Source organism: Maniola jurtina, chromosome 5 (genome assembly GCF_905333055.1).
Source record: "Maniola jurtina chromosome 5, ilManJurt1.1, whole genome shotgun sequence".
NCBI lineage: Eukaryota > Metazoa > Arthropoda > Insecta > Lepidoptera > Nymphalidae > Maniola > Maniola jurtina.
In genome coordinates, this window is record NC_060033.1 from 12,407,786 (window position 1) to 12,431,949 (window position 24,164).

The window sequence follows — 24,164 nt, forward strand, 5'->3', positions numbered from 1 at the left end:
AAGTGATCCTTTAAGTGTTCCTCTCTTTTCTCTGGAGATACGGAACCCTAGAAGCAAGAAACAGGACGTAAAACAAAAGTTAAAAGAGACTACCTGTACCTAAAATATACTTTATCTTGAATAGTACATATATGTAAATGGTAGTATTTTAATATTGTATACCTAGTTCAAATAGTCAATGTTGCTTATTTGCAAGTTGGCATGTTTTTTTTTTAAGAAAGGAAGGCAAACTAAAAAAATATTTTCAAAAGCTGTGAAATTCAAGCCACATAATGTAAGGTCTGACATACTAAGGTCTGCAAAAATTTCCAGCGCAAAAAATGTTCTCCGAAGCACGCCGGCTAAAGGATACGTATCCGGAACGAGAGATACCCCGTTCCCAGCACACGTCCGGAACTTTCTCCGGAACCTCATCATCCGGAACTTCCGGTTCCAAACATAAATCGGAAGATAAGAGTCGGCCGGTAAATTTCGGAGATGCGAGAGTATTCTTTCCGGAATCTTTCGTAATACCACGACAGAGGCCTAGCGAAGTAGTTATCAAGAGTGCATATTCAATACGTAAGTCTAATAAAATTGTAGTACTTATTAGTTTTCAAACCCTTACGTTGCTGGTTGGTTGGTGTATAGCTTTGAATTCATTGTATGGCATCGTTGATATAAAAGTTTAATGTTTTTGGAGAAATTAGCCCTCCTTGCATTAATAAACTATTTTATACGGGAACTAGGACACCTTTTTTTAAGAATATCACTATTACTTTATGCAGTGTTTATTGTGCTGTTAGCAAACAAGGTCGAAAGTCACAAAAATCTGAATCAGAATTATTTTAATGTTTGGACAAAGGCTTTCGACCCTGTACACCGTAACTAAAAAGTCATTGTGATGTTACTATGATCTATTTCAAGTAATTAAAAAAAAAATGAGCCAGAACTGTTGCACAATCAAAGTCTTTCAAGAGTGCCGTGACTAAAGTTAACATGCTCTTTGCAGCAAGCCCCCAGTCAAGTCCGCATCAGTTACCAGACGACATCTCCCGCAGCGGCGATCAGTTGGAAGCCATCAGCCCGCCTGCTGAATATGCTCACTCCGCACCTAGATATATTAGGTTAGTACTTTCACAAAGATTTACTTAGCCTAATAATCACACTAATATTATAAAGGCGAAAGTTTGTGTGTGTGTGTGTGTGTGTGTGTGTGTGTGTGCGTGCGTGTGTGTGTGTGTGTGTGTGTGTGTGTGTGTGTGTGTGTGTGTGTGTGTGTGTGTGTGTATGTTTGTTACTCCTTCACGCAAAAACTACTGGACAGATTTGGCTGAAATTTGGAATGGAGATAGATAATATCCAGGATTAGCACATAGGCTACTTTTTATCCCGGAAAATCAAAGAGTTCCCACGGGATTTCAAAAAACCTAAATCCACGCGGATGAAGTCGCGGGCATCATCTAGTTACCTATGAACGCGAAAGTTTGTGTATGTATGTATGGATGTTTGTTACTCTTTCACGCAAAAGCTACTGAACGGATTTGGCTGTTTGGACTGGAGATGGATTATATACCATGGATTAAAACATATGCTACTTTTTATCCCGGAAAATCAATTAGTTCCCACGGGATTTTTAAAAACCTATATCCACGGGAACGAAGTCGCGGGCATCGGCTAGTAATATTCTAAATATGAATGTGTGCATGTTTGTTACTCAATCACGCAAAAACTACTAGATGGATTTGGCTGAAATTTGGATTGGAGTTAGGTTATATCCTAGATTAACACATAGGCTACTATTTATCCCGGAAAGTCAAAGAGTTCCCGCGGGATTTTGAAGAATGTAAATCCATGCGGACGAAGTCGCGGGCATCAGCTAGTAGATAATAATATACCGTTTCACTGAGTACCGCTCGCGAGATAAGGAAGGTTACATGAGGGTGACAGTTGACATAAAAATCAAGACATTCAACGTCACTGTCACACTTCCTCAACCCACACCCTACTTAACAACCCTCTCAGTCAAGCTAACTTTAAAGACTATAGTAGACGTACATTCTTGAGTTTTAAGATCAGTTACTCAAACAAATTTTATGTTTCCAGATCAAATTCACATTCACAGCCGAGCGCACGTGAAGACGACAGCACAAATATTAACAGCCATAAATCGTTACCAGACTTGCATGCCCAGGCGCACGTCTATCCTGAACAGTAAGCAGACTTAAGCCTTATTATATTCCTTGATAGCTTGAAGTAGCAATGACAGTAGCAGTAGCAATAGCAGTAGTCAGAGGACCAACAACTACTGGAGTCGTAAGGTTCTCGAGTGGAGATTGCGTTTCGGCAAACGGAGTAAAAAGCGTCCTCCCGGCTAGGTGAAACGATAACATCCAAAACGTGGCTGGCATTGATTGAATACGAAAGGTCGAGGATAGGTAACGTACCTACTTAAAAGAAGCTTATGTCAAGCAATGGATACTGCTGCTCGAACGACAGCTACAATGTCACGATCGCAATTCGCTGATTGGTTGATGCTCGCTCACTATTGGCTACAATGTATTGTTGCAACAAGAATTGCATACATTTAGCCAATAACAACAATTGTGATTGCAATAAAGATCGATGCCGGTTTTACGGAATCGAGCTACTGGTTCTAGATAATGATGATGTATTCCTTGATGCTTTCAACTGGAAAAGTTCTTATCTTTAGGTCTTTAGTGCCTCAGTAAATAATTTACTCTATAGGATACAATTTTGGCCCTTCGAGCCGGATATATCTAAGTATGTTGTTGTTGCAGTGTGAATGTAGTAGTGGGCACAGAGTCGATAGGACGGTCGCCGCGACGAAGGCGGCATTCAGCTCACCATCGTACTGCATCTTGTTCTTCTAAAGGAACAAGGTAACCGTTTAATAAAGTCTAATTAAATATTTGATGCAGTAGGTGTAACATAGTATCTTACACGACATTAATTTTCTCTCATCAGTGTTTTCTGGACTCTAAACATTTTCATACAAAAGCATAAAGCACAGCTTATTTACTCTCGCAACTGGTGCTATAGGCACGAGCTAATTTGTATTATTTTTTAGATCAAACCATTCCTCTCTGATGTCATCTTGCGATGCATTTTCTGAGCATCCTTCGCCTGGTGAAGAAAATTATCAATCATATAATAGGTAGGTGCAATTGTTTTGTCTTCGACGAATATGTTATTTTTAGTAAAATTTGGAGCTTAGATAAAACCTTAATTATATTTAACGTTTTGGTGGATCCACATGCTTGCGACAAACAATATACAACAAGCACTGGCAAGCGTATGGATGGCGTATGCTTGCCAACGCTTGGGAGTACTTGTCGTCCGATCCGAATGGTTGCAAGCCAAACACTGTATGGAAATAACTTTGTGGTGTTTGCCGATGCTTGCTGTATGTGGTTTGCTGCAAGCGTCTGACTTCACCATTTGATTTACATAAAAATTATATTGTTTGCAGCCGCTGTGGTTCGTCGTTCGCTCGAGATTCGGGCGGCTCCAGTGGTCACTACACGCAACGCAGCGCCCCGCCTCACGCGCGAGACAACACCAATACGCACCATGAAAGAAACAGGTTTGTACCTACTACTGCTAAGAGTGAAGAAGCAATGCGTTGCGTTGGCTGTGCGGCGCCTGAGCGGTACCGCTGTGTCATCCTACATAGAAATCGCTGTACCGTGCCATAAGATACTTTGCGCCGGCGCACCGCATACGCACATCAGACTTGGGACCAGAGAGACGAGGCGGGAAGTGGTAGTGCGGTGCAACGCCACTTCGCCACACCAACACTTGAAAAGAGCAACCGCCTAGTTTCTTGCTGGTTCTTCTCGGTAGGAATGGCATTCGGAACCAGTGGTAAATTATTTTGACGATTCAAAAGCATTTGTAAAAGATTACTTGAGTATATTGTATTCTATTCTATATCCGTGCCTGTGCGTAAATTCATGGCATATAACAGTATGGTTTTGTTGCAGAGGCTACGCGTCATGGCAAGCCAACAACGGCAGTACCCTGGAGCAGTGCTACGTGTCGGCGCCGCCGCAGTTCCAGGACGGCGCGCCCTCGCCCCCGCCGCCCTACCCGCCGCACCCGCACCCGCATCCGCACCCACCGCACCCGCGCGTCGGCATACACTTCCAAGTAAGCACAGGCACGCCAAAAACTGCCTTACATATGGAAGACAGTATTATTTAGCTTACCGTCACTAAGATATGCCTCAACTACACTCAACTGGGCACCTCAGACAGAAACACGTTTGCAAAGAAATTCGCAAAGGCTTCGGCCTCATCTATTCCTGTGTGCATACAACCATTACTATGTAACGTTAGGTTCAAATCCCCCTTTAGACCGCAGGCTACTGATGTAGTCCCAGAAACATACAGGATTGGTTTTATTTAATATTACTTTCAGCCAGTTTCAGCCCGTCTAATATAATCGACATACGCTTCTGGAATACCATACAATTATACATTTATGTGCCAATCTGCTTGCCTCGTCCTTTAACCCTTCCTTAAAATTCTGTTCCACCACATAAAATAAGACAACTTTTTGCATCGCACTAAGACCGGATATTATGACAATTTCTATGCGTACTACTTTAAACATCAACACGGGACAAAAGCATTACAGAACTTAACCGCTAATTACTCAAACAATACAATTATTATAAGGTTCCTTTAAGGGGCATGATATAATATTTTCGGAGCCGTTAGGGAGCCACAAATTAGTGGTGGAGGAATTTGATAAGAAATCATGCCAAGCTGTGAAGTTTCTTTGACTAATCATATTTTTGTTATACAGGCGAGCGCACCTCCACCCCAGTTCCAAGATGAACCGCCGCTCTACGACTATGGAGACTATGACTGCACGTACAAAACCCCGCTTAAGTGCCTCAACGTGGGTAGGAAGGAGTACGCCAACGCCAGGGAGTATACCAGGTAACCCACTCACTGAAAACTGTTATCGCACATGTTTGCCGCGCTTTTGAACGGAAGTCACGCGGCATCTGTTGGTAATGTTTTTAGGAACGCAACGGTGGCGCCACCTCGGAAAACTATCTTGAAAGTGACCTGCGAGAGTTCGACTCACTTTGGTTCGGTCGATCTTAGTGTGCGGACGTGTTTTATCAGTCTGCTATTATTGCGCTAACTTAGTTTTGTTGAGTTTCAAGCCTTAATCATGCAAATAAGGGTTATATTTATTCTTTCTTATATTTTTATTGTAAGATGTAAGATTTAAATGTGTACTGATGGAGGAGGCCTATACCCACGAAAGGGTAACCCAATAAAGGAAAACTGAGGATGTTAAGTTAAGCATAGTATTGTATTATCATACTTATATAAAACATAGTTAAAATTATAAAATGTTAGCTATAATAAAATTTACAGCAAAATGTTATAGTAAAATAATAAATTAATATCGAATATTATATAGAATATATATATATATATAATATACCTAAAGCATTCTTAGTTACTATATTTTCTTTGTAAAGGCGAACATAGATTATGATTCTTAAAAAAGAAAAAGGTACATTTAGGCCTACTAATCACAAAACTATTAAAATATGATCGTAACTTGACAACAATGTACCTAATAAGTTAAGAATTATAATTAAAAACAGCATAGCTGAATAAAGAATAAATTAGCTTTTTCACTATTTTCGGTTTTAACTGTATAATTTATTGTATTTAAAAAGAAAGTAGTAATTTATTGTTTATTTTATGTATCAATAGTTTCATATACTATGCCAAACAGCTGATGATAAAATACCTAATAAGTTAAGAATTATAATTAAAAACAGCATAGCTGAATAAAGAATAAATTAGCTTTTTCAATATTTTTGGTTTTAACTGTATAATTTATTGTATTTAAAAAGAAAGTAGTAATTTATTGTTTATTTTATGTATAAATAGTTTCATATACTATGCCAAACAGCTGATGATAAAATACTATCACGATTTGAACTTGATTAACGAAACACTTAACTATGTAGGTATTATTTTTTGCCAGTATGTATGGTAACAGAATTCAATGAACTGAACTAATAAAGCATATCTACCTATTGTAATAAAATAAAATAATCTTATTATATTATTAATCTTAAAATTGTATTATATTATTAATCTTATTGGGAAATAAAGGCTTATTATTATTATTATTATTATTATTATATTTTTATTGAGGTTCACTTCTGGTATGCTTATAAAACACTCAACTTTATGTAATTTCTTCGAATTTATTCATAGTATATATCACGTCGGGGTCACCAGTAAAGGAATCCTCGGTGCGTTGATGATAAAATAATTAAACGACACGAGCTCCTTCGTAAAATTTAGTTTTAATTTTTCTCACAACATAAATAAACAACATTAACAAAACAGTCTTGACGTATAAATATTGAGTGATGATTTTTTCTTTTTCTTTTTTTAAACATTTATTTTTAAATAAGTATGTGTGTAACCTACAGTAGCCATCAATGAATATATTTTGTATCTATGGCCAAATGTTCAGACTATTTTTTGATTAAAACTGGGTTTGTGCAACAACTGTGCTCTACCCCGCAACTTGCTCAAAGTGCAACGTGGTATGGTTCAAGAGGACATTCCAATTCAAGTTACTTGTCGATGCGTGCGCGTTGCAAATATGAGTTTTTGAGCAGTTATGAGGTCTTGCGCAAAGGGCTAGCTTCTCCAACATAGTGGGTATTCTTACCCGGTATACAATTTTAAAATTTAAATCACATTTACAAAACTATTGGTTTAGCAATTTAATAGCAACGCGAGTATTAAGTATATTTTGTCAATCAAGGCTTAACCACTTGACCTTCGTTTCTAGTTATTAGAAATCGCTTATGTCTCCCATGCCGATAACCTACCTACTTAGCAGTTTAGAAAATATGACATTCAGGACCTAAATTTTGAAAAAACATTACACTCCTGATAGAGTCCAGCAAAAATTCTTTTGACATTAAAAATTGATAATGGATAAACCTGCAGCTCTTCAGTTCATTTGTTTCTGAAGACATCGTGATCAGTTTGTTTTTGGTGTGTTATAACAATATATTGGTTCACTTTTTTTTATTTATAAAGAATGTTAGCCATGCTTATCATGACTAATACACTCCCCTTTCCCCTCCAATTAAGCGTAAAGCTTGCCAGGAGTGGGTACGACAATAGTGCAACGGGTGGGGTTTGAACCACCGACCTTTCGGAATTCAGTCCACTCCTCAACCGTTGAGCTATCGAGGCTTAAACATTATTATATCCTTTCTTCAATTACTGTCAACAGATACCACGAACCAAGTACGGAGCTGATCAGCAAACAGCCTCAGTACCAGGAATCGCGTATGCGACCGCGCGTTGATGACAAGCAGGAGTATGTCAATACTGCACAGGTAAGCATTAACGATTTGATCTAATCATAATTACATCATTGGCAGATATTACGCCTAGCTGACCCACCTCAACTCCTTTTGGGTAGAATTTCTCAAAATCTTTCTTAGTAAGACCTTACTTTTTAAACTTGCGCTTAACTGCAGTTGACTTAAAGGTTCCAATACTACCACAGCTGGTGGCAATAAGGAAAGGTATTCTATATTCTAGCAGTGCGTATTAGAATGTTCGGATCTCTACGTTACGGTACCTGCTTAAAACCTACATAATATACAAAATCTCAAGTTAATAGACCCAGCCTTTGAGTTGTTCATTGATAAGTCGGTCAGTCAGTTTCTTCTTTTATAGAGGATTTTCATGAATTGCGTTGGTCCTTTGAACCGGATAAAACAAAATCGTTTTGTTCCAGATTTGTCCGCCAGAGGAAGTGACGTCACCGCTGGGCACGTTTAAACGTCAAAGGTGCCTTCGATACAAGCAAAGGCGGCCAAGACCTATATTGCGCTCAAAATCAGATATATCAGACAGGTTTGTGGCCTTATGAGGTTTTTAAATATGATTCATTTAAAAGAATTGCCAGTCGATTAATTGGACGTAAGTAAGTAATGCCTGAAAAATAACGTTGCAACCAAAATGCAAAAGATATCCAGAGAGTCCAGGACTCCACGAAACGCATGTACCTACTTAAATTAGATAAGTAAATAAATTTTAATTTCATTTAATTTTTTTTTTGCAATACGGACGTTACGGCGATTTTACCGTTATAGTATTACATCAGAGTAATTAAGTAGTTTGTTCTTAAATTATCTCAATTTGATTGTGAGTTGAAAATTTTTCAGAAAGTCACCCAATATTTTTTCAAAACATTTTAGGTTATGATTATATAAAGTCATTAAAATTATTTTGGTTTTTGTACCATTTTGAACACTTTTTTAAAGTGCAATAAAAATTTTTTTTAGGTACAGACGCACAGACGGCCGCAGTCCAGCCTCTGCACCGTGCGACGGAGAAGATTCTCCAGATAGTCCATCTGGAGAATCAGTGAGGCTGCAGCAATTCTTCGACTATTTGGGCATGGACTCGAGACAGTACGATGGACTTATCAAGGACGGGGATGAGGACAGTCCGGTGTTCTTCTCGTCTGCGTCTACTGTGGACTCTAATCAGTTGGCAGCTGCTGCGGACTATACGGTAAGTGGACTATTTGGGCATGGACTCGAGACAGTACGATGGACTTATCAAGGACGGGGATGAGGACAGTCCGGTGTTCTTCTCGTCTGCGTCTACTGTGGACTCTAATCAGTTGGCAGCTGCTGCGGACTATACGGTAAGTGGACTATTTGGGCATGGACTCGAGACAGTACGATGGACTTATCAAGGACGGGGATGAGGACAGTCCGGTGTTCTTCTCGTCTGCGTCTACTGTGGACTCTAATCAGTTGGCAGCTGCTGCGGACTATACGGTAAGTGGACTATTTGGGCATGGACTCGAGACAGTACGATGGACTCATCAAGGACGGGGATGAGGACAGTCCGGTGTTCTTCTCGTCTGCGTCTACTGTGGACTCTAATCAGTTGGCAGCTGCTGCGGACTATACGGTAAGTGGACTATTTGGGCATGGACTCGAGACAGTACGATGGACTTATCAAGGACGGGGATGAGGACAGTCCGGTGTTCTTCTCGTCTGCGTCTACTGTGGACTCTAATCAGTTGGCAGCTGCTGCGGACTATACGGTAAGTGGACTATTTGGGCATGGACTCGAGACAGTACGATGGACTTATCAAGGACGGGGATGAGGACAGGCCGGTGTTCTTCTCGTCTGCGTCTACTGTGGACTCTAATCAGTTGGCAGCTGCTGCGGACTATACGGTAAGTGGACTATTTGGGCATGGACCCGAGACTACGATGGACATATCAAGAAAGGGGGAGAGGACAATCCGATATTTTCTAGTCAAGAGCCAACAGTGGAGACAGTTTTAATTATTATTTAAGACAACTTTAACTAGCTAATAGAGATTTACCTATGGACATTTTTAATTTTTCCCCACTTTTAAAATAGACATTTTTGAAAATAACAGCAAAATACTGTATTTTAATATTACATAGCGGTGGCTGGAACTACATTAACTTTTAAATCTTAAGTCAAACTCAATCAGTAAAAATAAATTCTGCCCCGCTGATCAAAACGAAACGACTATTTTCATACCTACTTATAATTACTTAAGTAGGTACTTATTTTAATTAGATTTTGTTAATGTATAATTTTCTTTAATATAACTTTTATATTTATTTGTTACAGGTCCAAGGCCCGGGAGTCCAAAAGCAGATCTATCGGAACACAGAGCCGCCGAGCGTGGTGGAACGAAATGCGAGAATTATCAAATGGCTGTGTCAGTGTCGGAAAGCTCAAATACAACCGCCTCAGTAGATAACGATTTTTAAACATAAGTTACTCTAACAAATGACAAGATCTTTTAAGATCTTTTCGCAAAACAATTAGTTTGTATAAGTATTGACCTTGACTTGTTTGATATTGATATCATATGACGAAGAGCGTTTGCAATATGCTTAGGTATGGAAAAATTTGACGGTCGTCGCATTTTAAATAATTTGACAAGACAAAGACAACAATACATCCAAACAAAACAATAATTCGAAAGAATCAAACCATAGAACTTTTTGATTTTTGCAGTTCAATGTTGCTTTCAAAAATTGATAAAAAAATACCAACTTAATAATATTGCCAACTTTTGTGTGCAACTTTGTAACAAATACATATTATCCACAAGTCAACTTTAAGGTGCAAGAGACGGGTTTACCCGCGAAATTCAAATTTAATTCGGTTTTACGTAATTTGTAAATTAGCTTTCAAGTAAAGATTTTTATATAAACCTGTGAGGATGATACTGCCATTGGCGCAATTAAAGTGCCATAAGCCTAGTTTGTCGTATTAGTTTACAAATTGCGAAAAACCAAATTAAATTTGAATTTCGCGGGCAGACCCGTTAAAATCGACTTCCATAATCTGTTCCATTGAGTTAGGCTTGTGAACGAAGAAATAAATCTAGCATTAAGTTTTGCGTTGAAAAACATTTCGTGACCGGGTTTCGTGAAATCGATATAATGATTGATGATGATGTGATGATCAATAACGAAAACTATACTTAATTATTTTACAATAATAGCTGATGTTTCGAATGTCGACTGTTAATTATATAAGTGACCCCTGTTCACTAGTTTAGGCAGATTAAATTTAAAATCTTACTTTAATAATAATTACATTAAGTATATCGAATTAAGCTGAAGTGCAATTGCCAACAATTTCATTAAAAATATTATTGTATATTTCTAACATTACTTGATAACTTTTGAATATAAAAATAAATTGACATATTAAAGTCAATTTATACTGTTTAAAGTGTTTTTTAGGTTACAAATGTTATAATTATTACTACTTTACTTAAAAATCACTTATTATTTTAAATCCGGTGGATAATCGAAATCTTCGTTTACGAATAATCTAGTCAAAAATATCTTTTAAGTTAATGAAATCGTTGGCACTGTAGTTCAGCATCATTTGTAAACCTTTATAATAAATGATAAAATAATTTGGATTTCTTTTGATGGGTTTTATAACGGTTACATTAATTTCAAATATAGAAACTATCTTATCTTATGCTATCACTAGAAATACTGGTAGTATTTTGTATTTGGTAAAGGATTTTGGTATGAATAAATTTGCATTTGCAAAGATCTCGCAAATCTCGTTCCTCAAAAGTCAGTATGACTAGATATTTCAAATTATATCATCAGTAATTATTATTTTAGTAATGCTATTTATTGTAAAGATTTACAAAATAAATTATTTCTCAATATAGATAGAAGGTGTAAGTAATAGCTATCTGCTATAGTATAATATTTTTGAACAAATAAAAAAACTAAGTAAACATTCGATAAAAAATTAGTAAAGATATTTTCGTCTTTTAAACTATGTACAAGACGCGAGCTTAGATAGGAGCCTTTCAAAAAATGGAATACAAATTCTGAGCTCAAAAATCGATAATACCAACTCGTTAGATGTCGCTAGTAAAATATGAAATTATTTCAAAACTGACTTAAATATAAAAAATAATATTTCAACACTGACTACCTATACCTTTTTAAATAATTTTGATTATTGAGTAAAATTTGTTTATAAGTTGTTTTAACACCGAAGATAGCTGATAGTTTAACTATCGCATGCATTCATGTTTGCATAGTTTCTGGTATAAAAACGATAAAACAAAACTAAAGCCGTAACGAAAAATTCAAATTTTTCATACACCGTTATAATGTTGCTATACTTTATTACATTTGAATTCGTTTGGCAAGAAATATTTGTGTCTTAAAAATTCTAAATTGTACTGTATATTGTATATGAGTATAAAATCGTTATAAAATACAATGTGCTTACATTTTGATCTAAGAATGTACTATACTTAAAAATATTATTTATCTCAGTTTTTTGATCATAATTAATTATAATGAATATTAAAAAGTTTATTGTAATAATTGTAAGCCAAATATTAATTGATCTTTTAATATATTTAATTTGTTGTTTGGCGTGTTTCTTCAGCTATTATTATCATCATTATAATTATATGTATTATGTTTGTGTCTATTGCATTTCATTTCCATAATAATTATGTATTTGTAAAAGATGTTCCTGTTACGGATTTGTCATTATATTAACATAGAGTTAGATCATTTTCAATTTATATTTATAATGTAAATTAAGATGAAAGAAATTATTATCATGGGCGTAGACGAAAAATTACGGAAAATGGGGCACGGGCTATTTCAAAAGTTTTTGGCTCTATTCTACTTCAGTTACATTACAGTTATACAGTTCAGTTACATTTATGTTACTGATGCATGGTAAATATGTAATAATAATATATTATTGAAATCAAATATCTCCGGTATTTATACAATAACTAATAAGTCCACAGTCGGGCTCCACCTTCACAAAGTCCTGTTTTGATTTAGAATATCACTCTTTATGTATACAACATGCCAAACCCTATTTAATTTCAAACTTACCTATATACGGGCCAACATTTTAACCAAGCAAAGTTTTTAGGAGAAAAAAATGGGAACAGTTATAACACACCACGTGACTTGACGCCACGCGCCAAATCAGACGTGGTACCTGTTTAATCTGGGTAATATTTTCTATGACAAATAATTACGGCAGTTCCAATCAGTACAGATCTCAACAATTAGTAGCATGTTATAGTGCATAAGTGTGGAGACCAGAACCAGAAACATAAACTTCTAGAAACTTCTTCCGAAATTTACATAAACCGAGTCAAAACAGTGAAGCAAAGAATCAAGTCCGTTAACAATTTAGCCAGATCAAACAATAGGTAATAAGAGCGAATAGGTAAAGTATCAGACGGAAACCGGCGCACAGATTGCACAGATTCGCGCGAGCGGCCGTCGGCGGCGGCGCGTCGCGGCGGCGCGGGCATGGGAGGCGCGAGGGCCCGCACGGGAAGCGGGCGGCCGGCACACAAACACACTACTCGTTCACACATTGATAACTCGTTTGGTACTCATGTGATCGGGCGCAGCGCGACGGCAATAGTTTCTTCCAATACCTAGGTACTCGATAAATTTCTTTCGTCTAAGGTTTGCTCTTAAGAGATGGCAATCTGACACGCTCAGGCGCTGGACAGGACTTTTGTGTTCCCAAAAGAACTCTGTGATGTTCTCCGACGTATAGGGATGTAACACCGCCAGTTTTCCAACTCGGGGCTGCTACTAATAAATTTTTTATGCTCGACAGATAACACACTGAGACCTCATTATCAGTGACGAATAAGCTAGCTATTCAATCAGCGAGGCATGAATTAGAAAACCTGACATAACGAGAAATCAAATGTTTGTAGTATGTTCAGCTACGCCGCAAACGTTGCAGGCAGGTGGCATGATAAAGTGATAATAGGAGTACAATAAATTGCAGAACCATTTAAGTACAGTGCCCGGCAGGAAAATATTGTACATCGAACTTTGGAATGAGAACGAATTCGTAGAGCGTTGTCTCTGTCTCTGAAACCGACAAAAAGGTCACTCAGGTATGAGTGACAGAGACGGCACTCTACGAAGCCAAAACTCTTTATAAAGTTCGATGTAGTATTTCCTGCCTGGGCTGTATTATTATTATTTTTAAGCCTAAAGTAACTGGAAGAGAAATATGACAATATCACAATAAAACGAAATAATTCTAAAGCATAATATTAATTAATAGTTATTCCGATGTAACACAATAAATAATGGTCTAATTGTAAATAAATAACACAGGTCTTAATTCACTTGTTTATCTATCGTAGAAATAGGATTTGAATGTCTGCTTTTTCATGCTCCACTAAATAATGATCTTATAAAAATGTCATGGTAATGTTACACAGTTAAATTGAAAAAAAAAAATTTACAAGTTCCGCAACATATCACCTATCGGACATCGGATGTTTTTCTTCAATTATTTATTCGTCAATTATTTTGTACTACACGCATTTACGTTTGTGCTAAATACTGCAGCATTTATAAAAGACTGCCACTTTCGTTCCCAATTTGTTATTTCTGTGATATACTATCAAATAACTTAAATGGTGTGTCAGTCTGTAATACTACAATTATTACTGAATTTTATCATGTTCATGTTTTTAACATACATTTAATCAGTTTTAAATGGGACACTGTACAAAGAATGTTGCGTCTGCGTCTCTTCAAAGTCAAATGAGAGTCCTGTTGAATTCGACAAATGTTGATTTATTTACTTGTAAATGTAATAAAAGAGATTGAATTAATCAGGCTTTTGATAGTCTGTTTCAAAGTAATCATAATTTTACAATTAACTAATGCAACATTCTTTGTGTATTAATCCTTTAGGTATGAATGTTTAACCGATTATGTAGTAAGACGAAGTAGAATTCTCTTTTCTTATTATTGAGTACTAAAATGGTTAGAGTTACAGTATTAGATTGTTTAGCATGGGATGCTTCCATTATTTGTGTAAATAAGATTTACGTACTTTGTTAGGATTTTAACGTAAAGAAAGAAACTATATTGTGGTCTGATGAGCAATGTGTTTTATTTTATAACACCCTCTTTCCCCCTTTGGAGTTGCTTTCAGAGAGAATATTAAAAAAAATCTTTAGGTAAATCGCAGTAGCGCGAAAATTAAAGGCACATGCGTAATATTTTTGATTTTACTATGCGCTGGTAACCAGCCAATAGAAGGTTCAAGGTGGCCGCATGAAAGACCTGAAGACTAATTCAATCGCCTAAATGTATATTATATTCTCTACCTAGCCTAGATTCCCTATCTTGAGTTTCACGTGATAGGGTTCTTCTCAATACCTACAATAAAAACCGGCCAAGTGCGAGTCAGACTCGCGCACTGAGGGTTCCGTACTCTGGTAATTTTCCGACATTTTGCACGATAAATCAAAAACTATCATGCATAAAAGTAAATAAGAATCTGTTTAGAATATACATGTAAAGCCCTTTCATATGATACCCGTCTTGGTATAGTTATATTACTTTGAAAATTTAAACACATTTAAATTTTTTATGACATATTAAAAAAAACTACTTACTAGATCTCGTTCAAACCAATTTTCGTTGGAAGTTTTCATGGTAATGTTCATCATAATTTTATTTTAGTTTTATCATTCTCTTATTTTAGAAGTTAGAGGGGGTGGGGGGGACACATTTTACCACTTTGGAGGTGTCTCGCGCAAACTATTCAGTTTAGACAAAAATGATATTAGAAACTTCAATATCATTTTTGAAGACCTATCCATAGATGCCCCACACATATGGGTTTGATGAAAAAAAATATTTTGAGTTTCAGTTCTAAGCATGGGGAGCCCCAAAATTTATTGTTTTTTTTTTTTCTATTTTTGTGTGAAACAGAATAAATATATCTACTTACCAAATTTCAACAGTATAGTTCTTATAGTTTCGGAAAAAAGTGGCTGTGACATACGGACGGTCAGACAGACAGACAGACATGACGAATCTATAAGGGTTCCGTTTTTGCCATTTGGCTACGGAACCCCAAAAACCTACCGTTTATCCAACTTTTTTTGCTATAGCAACCTTTTTTTTCTCGTCTGGCTTTGTACTGATTAGTGTAGAGGCATGCAGCCTCTTTTAAGACTGGCAGCTGTGAAGAAAACAACACACTTTGCAGCTGTCACTTAGAGAACCCAATTTGGATACAGAACGATTCAAAATATCCTGCTGGCCTGGACGAACTCCGGGCAGCGGATTTCACCTTAGAAACATCAAGACCGCAACACCTCGGTCTAGCATCAAGCTCCGGCCCTCGTTTTATACCACAGTTTTTATTATAACTACAGCCATATTGTAAATATTTGTTGTAAACAAGCACCGACGTGTGAGCTAGATGCGTCGGTAAATAATCCGAGTTGAGCGTCGGCGACTGGATGAGCTAACAGAGTTACGTTAGCTAAACTCTCCTTGCACGAGTTGAAACTACGCTCTAAGTCAGGCGTCCAAATAAACGGCTTAGCGCCTTTACCTTGAATGGCTGACAGAGCATCAATGAGTGGAGCCTGGTACTGGGCTATGCCCGGTAAAAACTTACGATAAAAATTCACCATACCGAGGAATCTTCGAACATCTTGTACCGTCTTCGGCAAGGGAAACTCCTGAAGCTCTTTTAAATGTTTAGGAGGAGCATTTTTGAAAAGCTTCACAACCTCAGTCATCCAGGTGTTCGAGCAACGGCTCGTCTAGTCATGGATCGTTATGTATGGCCATCTATACAGAAGGATTGTCGGACGTGGGCACGAGCTTGCCAGGCTTGCCAACGTTCGAAGATCACTCGTCATACATCTTCCCCATTATCAACCTTTAGTCCACCATCTGAACGTTTTTCTGTAATTCACTTAGACATAGTAGGTCCCTTACCTTATTATTCCTCTGGTTTTAAGTACTGCCTCACAGTCATTGACCGTTTTACGCGATGGCCTGAGGTATTCCCAATGCCAGACATTACTGCAGAAACATGTGCTAGCGTTTTCTTAGCTGGCTGGGTGGCGAGACTAGGGTGTCCAGTAACCATTATAACTGACAGGGGTTCTCAATTCAGCTCGCATCTCTTCACGAAGATCGTCGAGTTGACCGGAGCACAGCATCGGATGACGTCATCGTACCATCCTCAGTGCAACGGTATGGTAGAGCGGTTACATCGACAGCTCAAGGCAGCCATTATGTGCCATGCCAACTTACCATTAGTACTCCTAGGTATTAGGAGCGCATGGAAGGAAGACCTTGGATTATCCAGTGCGGAGCTGGTCTACGGAGAACCTTTGCGATTACCGGGTGAATTTTTCAACCCGCCTACTAATGATCGTGTTTCTGACCCGGCGTACGCCTTCGCTGATAGGCTTCGCAATTATATGTCAGAGTTATCTCCGACTCCATCGTCGAGACGTGGTAAAACAGTTTTCTACATTCCGAAGGATTTATCCTCCGCTGATTACGTTTTCTTGCGTCGAGGAACAATGAAAAGGTCATTGGAACAACCATACACTGGCCCATACAAAGTCTTAGAACGTGGTGAGAAGAATTTTAAAATTGAAGTGAAAGGCAAACCAATGGCAGTAACCATTGATCGTTTAAAACCGGCTTATATCTTTCAACCTCAACAAGCCGATTTGCCTTCTCAACCTTCTCACCCTTCTCCACCTTCTGACCCTTCGCAATCGTCTCAACCTTCTGTCACCACTCGTTCCGGTCGTAGGGTTCGCTTCCTCGTACCCTATCAAGCTGCTTAACAAATAATTTATTAATCTTTTTCTTTTCTCTTCTTTTTCACTCCGTAGGGGGGTGATGTAGAGGCATGCAGCCTCTTTTAAGACTGGCAGCTGTGAAGAAAACAACACACTTTGCAGCTGTCACTTAGAGAACCCAATTTGGATACAGAACGATTCAAAATATCCTGCTGGCCTGGACGAACTCCGGGCAGCGGATTTCACCTTAGAAACATCAAGACCGCAACACCTCGGTCTAGCATCAAGCTCCGGCCCTCGTTTTATACCACAGTTTTTATTATAACTACAGCCATATTGTAAATATTTGTTCATATAATACAAAGTGTAAATATGTAAGCAGCATTTCATTTATCAGTAACATTCGCTGCTACATTAGCCAATGTCAAGTAACAAGTTTGTAGTTATTTACAAGGTTTACAACTTGTTTACAAGTTAGGGAAACTATATGTATAAGGCACGACTCGGACTTCGTCTGTGGTGGCGTTTGCTGGCGCGCGTGTTGTGACTTTTTGAAGGGTTTTGAACACAAAAACCGGCCACATCTAACAAAAAAACACTCCAAAAAAGCACCACACGCGCGCCAGCAAACGCCAACACAGACAAAGTAAAGCAACCTTTATATTGATTTTTTCACATTTTGACAGATTCCCACGTGAAAATTCAGTAGGTAGATAAAGTTTATCAATACGTCCATGGTTTATCTCATTATCTGACAGTTGTTAAACATCATGCCCATCCCATGCCCTTTTATCAAGTTTTTCAATCGGCCAATGTTTAAAATATTCCAAGTAAAATATCGAAGTATGCATTAACAACTAGATGGCGCTTGTACTCCATTATACCACGTTACTAATTCGTACAGTAGGAGATCATAATATACATAACAATGGATACTTTAATAATTAAATAGTTCTGACAGATTAATTTAGAATAATTTTTGGAAAGTTGCCCTTTCTGGCAACTTAATTAGGACGGGCCTGCCCGCGAAATTCAAGTATAATTTGGTTTTCGCAATTTGTAAACTAATACGACAACGTAGGCTTATGGTATTTTAATTAACCACCAAAAACTTCAAGTGCGAGTCTCACTCGCATATGAAGGGTTCCGTACAAGTTTTTTTTTATGTAACGACAATTCACAGTTGTCGGATTTTTCTCTACCTACTTGGGCCACAGGAGTAGAGTGCTTGGGCTATAAAATATTGCTACCTGCCAAATTTCATGATTCTACGTAAACGCGAAGTACCTACTTTATAGGTTTTAATTTTTTGAAAGACGCGGCAGACAGACAAAACATCGTTAAGAAACCTGCATGCTTGAGAGTTGACCTGCTCCCTCAAAGGTGCATAAGGTCTGCCAATACGCGCTTGGCCAGTGTGGTAGCTTCTCATTCTGAGAGGAGAAGTAGTGAGCCGGCGATGGATTGATCCTGATGATGATAAATTTCAACCGCAGTTTGTCAAAGTAAATAAGCTGAGTTCAAGCAGATAAAATAAGGTTAAAGAAGGTGCTCTTAATGCATCATCCAAACCTGCGCGACAAAGCGGGAACCTCAGCCGCGCCGGGAGTCGTCGCCTCCCACAATATTTAATGGTGCCATGCACAGTGCACACTTATGCGACTACAACAGTCGAGACTACAACATCTTTATTTTCTCTAAAGATACCTACTGAACCCTAAAAATATTTGATTTGGTTTGGGCGGGTTTTGGGTTGATTGTTCGCGGCCTTTGGTTGACTGTTAATATTTTAATTGATGTTTTCTCGTTTAACTGTGATTATAATATTTTATAAATTAGAAATTCCGCGCCTACGATCCAAAGTATCGGAGTTTTCCAAAACATCATTTTCAAAATATAAATATTTATGTATCTAGGCAACGTCCACCTTGACAGCTTGACATTTGTCAATTGACATAATATTATAAACCTAACGGTCCGTTAGGACTTCGTCTGCGATGGCGTTTGCTGGCGCGCGTGCTGTCCTTGTTTGGAGTGTTTTTTTTGTTAAGAGTGGCTGGTTTTTGTGTTAGTTGGTGTTTTTTGGTGGTGGAACTGACTGGGAAGCGCTCTAAAGGGGCGCCGCGCGTATGTCGGCGGGCGCCGGCGCAGACGGAGTCCATACTTGTATAAATTCAATAACTTGAAAATATCACAAACTTGACATTGACTAATCAGAGTAAAGCCAGATTAAAGAAAAAAAAAAACGGTCCGTTACAAAGTTAACGGACCTCCATAGCTGTCATTAAATGTAATGCCTCGTTAAGGAAGTTAATGCCTCGTTTGTGCATGGTGGGACATTCATTTCCATTAAGGGGCATGAGACGGGCCTGCCCGCGAAATTCAAATTTAATTTGGTTTTTCGCATTTTTTAAACTAATACGACAACGTAGGCTTATGGCATTTTCAATTGCGACAATGCAATGGCAGTATCATACTCACAGGTTTATATAAAAATCTTTACTTGAAAGGGTCCAGGTTAAGAAATTAGCTGTAGTATCGACTAATTCTGACACATTAGTCGATACTACAGCTAATTTCTTAAACTGCACCCTTTCAAGTAAACATTTTTATATAAACCTGTGAGGATGATACTGCCATTGTCGCAATCGAAAATGCCATAAGCCTACGTTGTCGTATTAGTTTAAAAAATGCGAAAAATGAAATTAAATTTGATTTTCGCGGGCAGGCTCGTCGCTTCCACCTTAACAGTCTGGTAAACCATTTCACAGGATGTTAAATTGACAAACGGAGTATGGTGAAATTAGATCTAATTCTAGTATCGACTAATTTGTGAGAATATAGTATTTATTGTCTGTACTGCTTTCCAGTTGACTAGAAGAATACCATAGACTAGACTAGAAGAACCGGAAACAACTTCAAAAATCAAAGACAAAGAAGTCGAGTTCGATGGACGTCATAGTGACATTATTCGATTATTAATTTTTGTAAATCGCAAGTGTTTAGTTTACGTCCTTTACGAATTAAAAAAAATATTATATACCTTAGAACCATCAATAAAAATAATGACTCAATCTAGTTAAATGAGCTGTAAGCATTTATTTTAAATACGACATGATAAGATAACTCATAACAAATAAGAGTCAGTGTCAAATAAATAGTGAAAGGTTACACAAGTAACAACAAAATTGTGGTGCAATTTTATCATAATCAGGAATAATAATTGCGTCATATTATCGCAAAAAAACTGTTGTTCTATACGTCTGTAAGTTTAACGAATTGCGACCGTTCACTATCAGATTGGAGAGGATTGTGCCCGGATATATGCAAGCAGAGTGTTAGTAAATATTTTTGATGATATTAGAGGACTCCTGGGATATGCCGCCTGAAAAGCGCGGGAGGCGAGGAGTTAGCGACGCGGATGACGAAGACGACGACTACAGACGAAAGCGAGACCGTAATAATGAGGTAAGAAAAATTTCGCGTTACTTTAGTTTTTCTGTTGCTTCTGTTATGTTATTTCTCTTTTGTTTCTGTTATTTATTGATTTTGTTGTAGCTATTATTTTATTTTTTGTTCTTTCTTTGTTTCTGTTGTTTTTGTTATGTTATTTTATTGTTTGTTGTTTTTGTTATTGCTGTTATTTTTGAACATTTTTTAAAAATAGGGTAAAATGTGCAAAATAAATAAATGAGAGATCGATAGGTAAGAACTCTAGTATAATATTGAGCAGAGTAAAGTGCTGTGGATTACGAGCACATCAGTACATTTTATAGCCATCTATAATTACAAGGAATCTATACTAATAAATAAAATTGGAGTGTCTGTCTGTAATTTCGAAATAACTACCTCATATTAAGCTCATATGGTTATTTGAACGATACCAACACTGAATCACACATTTTTTAAATTTTTGTCTGTCTGTCTGTTTGAAAAGGCTAATCTTGGGAACGGCTGAACCGATTTTGACGGGATTTTCACAGACAAGTAGAGAATTGACCAGGGAGTAACATAGGCTACTTTTTTAACCGACTTTCAAAAAGGGAGTTGTGTTTTTCTACCTATGTACACCGAAATCTCCGAGATTTCTGAACCGATTTGCGTCATTTCTTTTTTAATCGATAGAGGAACTTTGCGACATTGTTTCATAAAAAATTTGGAGTCCAACTCCTCAATCCTGCTGCTGCAGGGGATCTGACCAATCCACGCGGGCGAAGCTGCGGGCATCAGCTAGTATTAAATAAACTTTAGTACGATTACTAATTACGAGTTTTATTTATTCCATTTTTATAACAACAACAATAATATTAATATTGTCATTGTAACACAAAAGTCATTACTCTTAAAGTCTTCTATCAACTATAAAAAGTATCTATATCAAGAACAAACAAGTCGTTTGGCTATCAAGTGATTTGTAAAGTTCAAAATGTTTCACAAGTTTACATTTACAAATACTATATGCCTGAAACTGTTAAAGCCATAATACTCCACATACATTCACCTATAGAGTTCATTATTATTTCTAATAACTGCTGAGTTTCTTGCCCTGCTCTCAATAGAGTATGCTTGCTGAACAGTGGGTATTCTAGCCACAGTTGGCCTACTACCTACTTGAAATAACAATACAATAGTAGAATGTCACTAATCTGCTACTAAAGTCTGGTAAAAAATCATATTAAATAAAATAAAGCAGGTTTACTGGTAATAAAAACAGGTTTATGGTCTATTTACCCGACTGCGGCAAAGCCAAAGGAAAGGGTTATGATTTTAGCAGTTTATGTATGTGTGTATGTTTGTATCCAGATTCTGTGTGTTCCATTGTAGCGCCTAAACTATTGGGCTGATTTTGATGAATGAGGTGTCAATCGATTCGTCTAAAGGTCTGGGTGACATAGACTACATTTTATACGAAAATTGACCTAAGTGATATTACATGAAAAAAAGTGGGGGTCTCCAAAATTTTTTTTTTGCTATTGTATCGAGTAGGGTGTCAAATGAAAGAGGAAAAAATTCTTAGTTCATAAATATAAATAATAAAATAGTTCAGAAAAACAATTTTACTATAATATTTTAGTGTTTACTAAGAGGATCGCAGTTGGGTTTTTAGTTTTCAACTTTATTAAACAAATAAAACTTAGCCTATAATCAGTAGTGTCTTAGTATACCTAAAGTAAATAAACCTTTTGACTTGTTCCAGGCAGTCAAAAAGAGCAGATACAAGTCAAAACAGCGAACACAAGAAACCTTTACAAGAGTCAACAAACTGAAAGCAGAGAATCAAGCGCTTGAAGAAAAAGTGAAAACTCTGACAAAGGATCTCCAATTCCTCAAGGAACTGTTCATGGAATATGCATCTAATACCGATAACCCAAAGTTTGAGGGTATAGATCTAAATAAACTGCTGGAAGATGTGCCAGATGAGAAAAAAGGCAGTAGCAGTAAATCATAAAGGAAAACATGATGACATTATAATAATTAAGCACTGTCTAGTTGACAATGGTAGAACCAACATGTTTGGGCATGTTATCAATTCCATTATTATTCTATAGTGACAAGTTGGGATTTCTCAATGAAAATAGCACTTGAATCAGTGTAGTATGGGAGAATTATGCTTTTTTTTGAGCCTTCATGACAAAATCTTTATTTTGGAAAAATATTACTTGGATCCACTATGGTTCTACCCTTGCCAGTTATTGTATGGGACTAGAGACAAATAGAATGGAGCTTTGCTATAATGTGACATGTTAAAATGTAAGGGAAGCACCATATCTGTGAGGAGAAGACCACCTTTCTTTGTCACTGTGGGTTATTTCTATTCAAGACTTTATGTGCACCAAAATCCAATTATTTATACACCTTCAACCTTCGTTCTAGTATCTATAAGCTTGTAGCCTGTAAAATGTTCTTAGGAAGTTTCTAGTGTTAAACATATAATTTACACCTAGTACAAAAGTTAATCAACAGACAAAAGGTGTAACTGTAGTTTATAAGTGTATTACAGATAAATTAAACAAAGCACATTAACACATTGCACCATTCTAGTTTGACTAGTGAAGTATGGTGATCTTCAAAAGGTGAATTTTTTAGAACATGCACTATAATAATTTGGAATTTAATCATAACTAGCATTCCAATGCCAATGATTTCGTTGATGTGATATAATTTATATGCCTAAAGCACTGGGATCTATCTATAAGTGAACTTTTGGAATAGGAGTACCTACCTTCTTCATCTAAATTTACAAACTTTAGCTCTATTATATAAGTGTAGATGTGTACAAAAGTGTCAAGAATAAAAGAAAAATAGTACTTATTGAAAAGTTGTATCCAATAAATTACTTTTAAGTGTAAATGTGTCATTTTACTAATGAATTTTATGCCATTTTGTTGTTTTTTTTTTTTTACAAATCTATGTTTACAATACTATATTTATTTATATTTGGATAAAATGTGAATGAGTGAACAATAAATTTATTTTTAGAATAAATATTTTTTATTTCTTATACCAACCAGTATGAAAACGCTTAGTAAATAATAGGAAAGTAAGTAAATGAAAGAAATTTTAAAACAATTAATTTATTGATCTTAATAAATTATGTACATCCAATATATCATAATCACCTATACATTATATTAACAATGAGCAAGTTAACATTTTTGATTCAACTTTTAAATAAAAGATAAACCAAAACTAATTTCAACAAAAAAAAGTATATTTTTTTAAAACTGGGATAAAATATAAAAAGCTTAGCAAGTACATAACAAGATAAAGGAAATAATCTGGCTTCAAGTGAAAGTCTATAATGTGAAAGGAAAGGAGCCTTACATGATTTTATTAATAATTATTATAATGCATGCAAAACAAGTAGTCAAACCTGAACATGAGGCATATTACTGCATATTGTACAGAAACAGATGTCAGCAGGGCTTGTCTTTATTCTTATGGCA

At 36.7% G+C, this 24,164-nt stretch overlaps 2 protein-coding genes and 1 long non-coding RNA gene across 6 annotated transcripts in view; 2 read left to right on the forward strand and 1 right to left on the reverse strand.

Annotated features, from left to right (window-relative positions):
- LOC123865531 (serine/arginine repetitive matrix protein 1) overlaps positions 1–14,532 on the forward strand; it is a 72,478-nt gene extending 57,946 nt beyond the window's left edge. For both annotated transcript variants that reach the window (XM_045906608.1, XM_045906609.1), the window contains 12 exons: positions 313–561; positions 992–1,106; positions 2,086–2,193; positions 2,781–2,882; positions 3,071–3,157; positions 3,473–3,586; positions 3,987–4,152; positions 4,813–4,949; positions 7,303–7,408; positions 7,816–7,934; positions 8,366–8,597; positions 9,708–14,532. In XM_045906608.1, coding sequence (XP_045762564.1) covers positions 313–561; positions 992–1,106; positions 2,086–2,193; positions 2,781–2,882; positions 3,071–3,157; positions 3,473–3,586; positions 3,987–4,152; positions 4,813–4,949; positions 7,303–7,408; positions 7,816–7,934; positions 8,366–8,597; positions 9,708–9,836 — 1,664 coding nt within the window. In that variant the 3' untranslated portion in view covers positions 9,837–14,532. The remainder of the gene's footprint in view (positions 1–312; positions 562–991; positions 1,107–2,085; positions 2,194–2,780; positions 2,883–3,070; positions 3,158–3,472; positions 3,587–3,986; positions 4,153–4,812; positions 4,950–7,302; positions 7,409–7,815; positions 7,935–8,365; positions 8,598–9,707) is intronic.
- Positions 1–24,164, reverse strand: part of LOC123865565 — a 417,170-nt gene that overhangs the window by 155,640 nt on the left and 237,366 nt on the right. The window lies entirely within an intron of this gene.
- Positions 20,161–23,703, forward strand: LOC123865555 (CCAAT/enhancer-binding protein gamma-like). 3 transcript variants are annotated; one of them, XM_045906648.1, is made up of 3 exons: positions 20,161–20,685; positions 22,415–22,709; positions 22,910–23,703. In XM_045906648.1, the coding sequence occupies exons 1-2, from the start codon at positions 20,572–20,574 to the stop codon at positions 22,664–22,666; spliced, it is 366 nt and encodes a 121-aa protein (XP_045762604.1). In that variant the 5' UTR covers positions 20,161–20,571; the 3' UTR covers positions 22,667–22,709; positions 22,910–23,703. The 3 variants fall into 3 exon arrangements, with proteins under 3 accessions (XP_045762604.1, XP_045762605.1, XP_045762603.1); XM_045906649.1 differs by having other exon boundaries at positions 22,415–22,705; positions 22,906–23,703; XM_045906647.1 differs by having other exon boundaries at positions 22,415–23,703.

Coding starts and splice junctions, on each gene's coding strand:
- LOC123865555 (XM_045906647.1), top strand. CDS start 20,572: ATGATATTAGAGGACTCCTGGGATATGCCGCCTGAAAAGCGCGGGAGG. Junction 20,686..22,414: donor AGCGAGACCGTAATAATGAG/GTAAGAAAAATT, acceptor GACTTGTTCCAG/GCAGTCAAAAAGAGCAGATA.